Source organism: Lontra canadensis, unplaced genomic scaffold (genome assembly GCF_010015895.1).
Source record: "Lontra canadensis isolate GAN:19392208 unplaced genomic scaffold, GSC_riverotter_1.0 scaffold27, whole genome shotgun sequence".
In the NCBI taxonomy this organism is placed as follows: domain Eukaryota; kingdom Metazoa; phylum Chordata; class Mammalia; order Carnivora; family Mustelidae; genus Lontra; species Lontra canadensis.
In genome coordinates, this window is record NW_022631021.1 from 17,031,688 (window position 1) to 17,039,227 (window position 7,540).

General features: G+C 39.1%; 1 protein-coding gene across 2 annotated transcripts in view; it reads right to left on the reverse strand.

Annotated features, from left to right (window-relative positions):
- Positions 1 to 6,890, reverse strand: part of HCRTR2 (hypocretin receptor 2) — a 108,764-nt gene extending 101,874 nt beyond the window's left edge. For both annotated transcript variants that reach the window (XM_032864506.1, XM_032864505.1), the window contains exon 1: positions 6,418 to 6,890. In XM_032864506.1, coding sequence (XP_032720397.1) covers positions 6,418 to 6,640 — 223 coding nt within the window. In that variant the 5' untranslated portion in view covers positions 6,641 to 6,890. The remainder of the gene's footprint in view (positions 1 to 6,417) is intronic.
- Between the last annotated feature and the right edge of the window lie 650 nt (positions 6,891 to 7,540).

The window sequence follows — 7,540 nt, forward strand, 5'->3', positions numbered from 1 at the left end:
TATCTATTTAATATTGAAACAAAATTACTGGAAAAGACTCAATGATGATAATCCCAAAATATTTTTAAGAATAAAGTATATACTTATTCTGAAAATTTGTTTTTTGTTTATAAGAAAATTATTCTGTTGGAAACAGGATATATATATTTAAAATATATCCTATATCTATTTGCTTGGTTAAAAGATAATCCCTCATTGGGAACAAAAGTAAAATGAATAAATCCAGCCCAAAGAGTCAGCAATTCAAAAGACTCATCATATATGTTATGTATTTCATCCATTAGTGTCACAAAGTGTTCCAATGTCTGCATTTAAAGGTCATTTCATGTCTGGTGTGATGGGCAATGCTCTTTGGACATACATAACACCATTATGCTCCAGGAACATATCATTATGTGATATAAAGATTGACTTATTCAATCAAATCAATAGAAACTTGTTATTTTTTTATTATTTTTTTTTAAAAGTACATGAATAGGTTTGAAAACCAATAAAGGAAAGAAATATCTTTGGATTATTTGTTATACTAAATGTTTAGGTTCTCAGTCTTAAGTTGTGTCTAAAGACACACATTCAATAGCAAAATAATCCTTGGACACAATTATCTAACATTTACCCAATGAGTCACCCCACCCCCATCCCAAACAGGCAAAAGCATTTTTGGCAGCAACTATTTTACCTTGAAATTTTCTCTTATAAAGTAACCCTAGCCTGACCTTGATCAGCTTATCAAATGAGCTCATCCTCATAGCTGAAGAACTGTAGTCTATCAGAGATAGAGCATGGCAACATGCCAGAACAACTCTGTAAATAGTCTAGAGGGCACATCTAAGCATCATTTCCACTCTTTTTTTCTTCTGTGTTTCTGTCTGAGTCAAGATGAGAAACAAGGGAGACAGGATGAAGTAATGGAACACAGCTGGGCCATGGGACCTGATCAATCCATATTTGAAACTTAGTTCTGCTTCTGAATGTTTGACTAAACTTTGGAACAAGTTAAAATAGCTTTTGAACATCATTTTCCTCATTTATAAAACAAAGCTATTAATCTCCTTTTAGTTTGCTATGAGGCATCAATGAAATACACATATGCATTGTGGAGCTTACCATTCAGGACTTAGCATTTGGTGCTCAATAAATATTCTTCATTTTCCTTTGCAGTGAGAAGGGGAACTAGAGATGAATCCTCAGGTTCCCCTATCAAAGATCACTGACTGACTCCTATTAGTGAGCCAGTACTTAATAGAATATGCATCCCTATAATTTTGGGTTATATCATAATGCCGTAAGAAGAAAGACAGAAAATTATTTTTTCTGTCTTTTTCAGCAGTGGATACTCTTGAATATGGGGAGCTGAGTGAGAATCCAGCTAACATAGCTGCAGTACATAAGGATTTGCAAATATATTCTAGAATATAAAATGATGAAAATTAATGTATGTATATATAATATATATGTAGATAATATAAAACATATATGTGTGTCTTAATGAAAACAATAAGAAATTTTAAATACTGGAATACTGTATTTGCATTTGAGTGTTGGATTTGGCCTTTTTTGAAAATTGTTATTATTTTCGTTATTTTGTTTTCATTTTTTCCAAATATAGGAAGAATCCATTACATTTACCTTATCAGTAGCATATATTATGTCATTATTGTCTGTAAATGACACATGTTGCTGTTAACTATGAGGTAACCATTTAAAAAGTTATTACTGAGATTCTGTTATAAAATAACACTCTGTTATAAAATAAATCAAAAACATGATTTATTTTACCCAGTAAAACTAGGTAGTTATGCTTTTAGTCAAAGTGTGGTAGCATCAGTTTAATTCTTATTCAGATAAGCATATTTTACTTTATGTAACCAAAAATACAAAAGTTTAAAGCTCCATGGCTACTATTACATTATATACCCATTGTTCATGACTTCTATCAGGTCTTGGCAGAAATGAGTAATGTATTATCTCTAACCTCCTTCTGTCTCCTGTGTAGGAAAGGGTGGGTTTAGAAACACCCACAGATGTGAACTGGTCATTAGAAGAAGTAGGAAATAAATGTTTCTTAGGCTTAGAAGTAGTACAAACTTGTAACTCTTGTCAGTTGCATATCTGGGACATATGATTAATTCTGTAATAGGCAGCCCATTACAGATATTCCTCCCATCTCATCCTCCCAATTTAGCTTAAATGTTATCTGGTAAATTCCTTAATAGATAGTGCACTTCAACTGAGTTAAATCAACATATTACCTGTGTATGTGTGTGTGCACACATGCTATTTAAAACATTAATAGGGACAGACCAAACAACAGCCCAACAGCGACCCATAACTCTGGGTAGATAGGACCCAGTGCAAGCAAATTTAAGCTGAAAGAGAATATTATCCTGATACTTAGCAATGACTTTCACTGAGAGCTGAGAAGGCAATATTAAGTAGTTAGTATGAAGGCACTAAACACATATTAGGTGATGAGTGGGTGGAGCTGGTATGGAAAAGGAGAGCAACATGTGCCAACTCCACTTTACTAATAGCTTTTAGGAAACATCTCAATTAAGAAAAAGGCAGAACAGAGGTTGTAAAGAGCTACAGAGCTGCGGAGTGATCGTAGAGGCAGAAGACGGCTACAAACTACATCAGGGAGAGATTTCTATAGTGGGAATGAAGGGATAGAAATTAGCATTCAGTGCCTACTATGTGTAAGAAAAATACAGACACACATGTCTGTGTACTTCTGTATATGTAGTATTACACATAAGATTTCTATAAGGCCCATATTATCAACCTTAATTTTCAAATAGAATAAAACAGAGAGTTCAATAACATGCAAATGGTCATACAAGAAGCAAGAAGCACAGCTGGACTGTTGAATGTTCTCCTCATTTTTCATATGGAGACAACAACAGAAAAGATTCCAGGTTAAAAAGAAAGCATGATATCTTTGAATGCAGAAGTAAGATAGGTAGAGACTTCCTCATTTCCTCCAGCTATTTAATGCTTGAATTGACTAGAACCCACCACTCCGTCCAGTTTCAACTCAAGGAAAAATAAGTAGGAATAACATCAAATACATTCCTCTGAGTGTCCCCAAGAGCCCTCCCCCCAACACATATTAATTTTAAAAACATAATATTGTTCAAAATGTACTGGTCAAATAATCAAATGCATCTATTTGGCTATAGTACAAGACATACTTAGGAACAGGTTATATGTGGCATAATTTTGAAGATACTGGAAAAACATTGCATCCAAAAAGAACTCTGTCCTATCTTCTTTCCTGTGACCTAAAATTCTATAAGTAGACATGCATTTGTCTTTTATTAGAATGCATATACTCATGAAATTTAATGTAGGGTAACTTTTGTCTAATTTTGAATGACTTGTGTTGCATTTTTTTTTCAGAAAAATGCTTTTCATCACTGGGAAGAAACACATGATACAAATGGGAGAAGGGACATGAGAGAAAAGAACTGTGGAAAGAAGAAAAAGAGGTGGAGATGATCAAGGCTTTGTCATTCTGCTCAGGGCATATCCTGTTACATCATTTTACAAAAGGACATTGTAGGGGAAATGACTTCTAACTGATCACATTATATCTGAAAGTTCAACAAGGTTGAAATTTTCCAAGTAGTCAGTTACATGAAAGTGCAAATGGTGAGTAGATCTGAAGGGTCAGGGATTACAACTGCTGCTTACACTGTTGTCTTTCACCTTCATACCTAATAGTTGCCTCTTTATCTTGCATGAATAATGTGATTCCTTGTCCTATCACTCTATGCATAAAATTACTTTTACCAAAGGGGCAAAAAAGCAATTCTCAATCTAATCCGTTTTGCAAATTTGACAGTGATATCAGAGAGCAGGAAGTTGTCTATGAGTAATGAGACACTGATCATTTGTTTAAATGTCAAACTTAAACTTCATCAACTTTCAGGGAATATGTCGGTAAAGAATGGGTTTCGGTTCAACCAGAGAGGATTTCTGTGTCATTTAGTCCTTAAGAAAATAGCTGTCAGTATCTTGAGAGCCCAGTGCTTTGAGTAAATTTTTCTTTTTAAGCTGAATTGAACTGGCCATTTCAGCACTTGGGGCTGTGGACAGTGCTCTTTTCCTTGACATTATGAAATACATAGAGGTGTTCCCTTCTTGAGACTAAAACACTCCTCAGGCTTGCAAACACGTATCCCTAAACTATGCAGTTGGATAGGCATCAATATTCTGTATAAGGCCAGAATAAAGTAACAGCAAAGGGAAACAAATTTCACCACAGAGATTAAGCCTGTAATAAAAATTAGGGAAGGGGAATAGTTGTGATTTGCAGCTATTCCTGCAAAACAGGTCAAATTTTTACCGCAATGCAATAACATTCCTCTCTGGATAGAATTTTGTTGGAGACAATGACAGAGCCATTAACCCTTCATGGTAATTTATTAACAGTGGACATAGATGCAAGAGAGAACAGGAAGTACATTTAATAGGCTTGCAGAGAACAAGGAGCAAAGAATTCATTCTCTCTATGCTTTCTAGCTCTAGAGTGGAATACCAATGGAGAATTCTGGATCTGAGCTCAGAAGAAATGCAGTTGAACTGAATTATGTTCTTTAATAAGCCATTTCATTTCTCTAAGTCTTGTTTCTTCTTCTGTCAAATGTGGGTTATTTTGAGGTTTAAATGAAGGTATATGTGAAGGAGTCTGGCACATGGTAGGTACTCAATGAATGTTCAATTTAGATTACTTATCATTAAGTGTTGACATAACACAGTGATATGTTTCTATGCTGGCGGCTATGTGTTTTAATAGTTGTAACTCTAAGAATGGATTCCAGGAAGGGAAATAAGAAAACCATTATTATTAACAGAATTATCCTTATAACAAAGCACCCTAAGTGTGTGTATTTTCACCTTCTTCCACCTTGTTTGCATCACCCAAAGATTCCCTTTAAGTTTACCTTTAAAACATCAACAAAATAAAAATAGCCTGAAAATAATACAGTATTATTTAAAGGAAAAAAAAAGTTTTCAGAGGATTTGTATCTCTCTTAAAAAAGATAATATTATACCAACTCTCCAGAATGCTTCTCAGTCACATACTACCAACTACTCTGTCTGCTGAATTGGTGAGAGAGTACTTTGAATGCTTCCTACCAGACTGACACATTTGGGGAGAGAAGGTAAAAACCAGATTAGTCCTGAAAACCGCTAAGTTCCTTATCATTCACCATTGCAGCTACAGATTCTTTGCTTTGGACTTCAAAGCCACTCAGCCTCTCTCACCTCACTCATCTTCCCTTTTTGTAACTGAAAATCAAGAGCATCTTATCCTAGCCGCCCCCCCAACCCTGTCTCCTCCTGTCATTTTTAACAGATTGCCTCCACACTGCCCTCTGCATTTGAAACGCCTCCCACTCTCCATTCATCAAGGTACACTCTCCTTCCATTCACAATTCATGTTAACTCGTCCCTCCCTTCCAAAGCTCCTTTTAAGTGTATTCCCCAGCTGCCCTAATAAAACTACATCATCACAGCCCCAATCCGCACTGTACCCCCTCCCCAACACTCAAACTGTGCCAAGCTGGGAAGCCCATGGGGAAATCTATGTTTGCATACGAACTCAGAGACAGGGAGTCTAGCGTTTAGTTTGGTCTTGTCTTTGGACCAAATAAAAAAATAAATAAATAAATTACGAAATTTCCCCCAAGCCTGTCAACAAGCATGCGGGGGAGGGGGGGGGGAGTGGTTGAGTGGATGAATGATGAATGGATGGATAGGCGGATGAATGGTTGAGATCTCTTTGGTACTTTTCTCAGATGCCCCTCCTTCTTGCCGGCTCCTGGCATGGTTCCTGTTTAATTTAGCTTCAGTGCGTGAGTGCACCTCGGTGCTTCGCCTCTGTCTCCGCTCCCTGCCTTTTCATTACCACCTTCAGACAGAGCCTAACCTCCTCGCCAAAGGGCACTCTACCTAGCTCACAAATCCTTTGTGACTTCAATGGCCACAGAGAGCTCGCTCCTTAGGAGCACGGCTTTGCCCTCTGCCAGTTTCACCTCTCCAGAAAGCCCCCGAAATCCCCTACTACGTACGTTACACAAAAGGATGACGAATTTCCCTATACTCAACAAAATCCACCTGGAGACCCTGTCCTTACCCCGCTCTCGCCACCTATAACCGAGATGATCGCGAAAGAAACGCGCTTCCCCTCTTCTCCCTGAAGAAAAAGAAATTACCATTCCAGGGCTTGGTCCTGGTTCCGAAAATCAGAAAACTTTTTTTTTTTTTTTTTAAATAGAAAACCCCACCCGGAGAGCAGCGACTGCTTTGTTTGCATCCCAGGGGGAGGGAGGGGTCTTCAGAGCCTTTGCAGCCTGGGGCGGAGGGGACGTGACAGCCCTCTGGAGGGCTGCCGGGGACCAGACTCACCCAGGACGTTCCCAATAAGAGCCACCACGAACACGATGATGTACCCAGCAATCAGGACCCACTCATATTCTTTCGGGTGTAGGTATTCCCTCCACAGGTACCGCAGGAATTCCTCGTCGTCATAGTCGGTGGGGTTCAAAAAGGGCTCTTGAGTTTCATTCAGCTCCGAAGCAGATGACCAGTTGCGACAAGGGGGGGAGTCCTCCAATTTGGTACCGGACATCACGGGCTCGAGTCCGGTTCCGCTCAGTGCAGCAAGACGCTCTTCGCCTGCCCCATGAGCACTGTGATTTGCGGTGCGAAAGGCGGCGCGGAGACGCGAGAAGGGGCTCCAGAGCAGAAAATGACGTGAAAAGTTACTGAGCCAATGCCTCCGGAGTCTTGTGCCGGGCAACTTCTGTGGCGGCTTCTCTGTCTTTCAGACGATTTTGCACCGCGAAGAGAGGTGGCCGAGGAACTAGGGACCAGGCACTGGAGGCTGCAGCAATGACACCGGGAGGAGAAAGCTACCTCGGGCTCGGCTCAGGCTCAATTACTGCTCATTCTGCACTGAGTCCGCAGCTCACAGCCTCCACCCGCGCTGAGGGAGAGCTGAATCCGAAGGGGGTTGGGGGGGGGGTGCGAGAGTCATAAAAATTGTTTAACCTATTTCTCCGTGGGTTAAATCTCCCGCGTTTCTACTTCTCTCTTCCATTTCTCACGTGCAATTTCCATAACCCATACACAGACATGTGTAGGTCTATGGACATAACGAGCATGTTCACTTATGGTTAATATAGGATTTGTTGATGCATTTGCCTTTTTAATGTCAACATAAAAGTAATGAAGAGGAGCCACTGTGTCCCTCAAGCAGGACTATGCAAAAGTCTTTTCAGACAAACATTTTCACATTTGTTTGGCTTTGCCAACTTAGCACTTGCTGAATCTTAAAGATATCACCTCCACTCTCCCTTCTCCAAACTGGGGAATGAGACATTTTTTGAATTGAAGGATATATTTAGCTGGAATTTGTACTTGCAACACCAAGTGTCCTAAGAAACACGGCAGCAAAACTTGAAGGACACAAGGGTCATAAATGTGCTAATAGTTAATGTTGTCAAGCAAAGGAGACATCCACATGTTT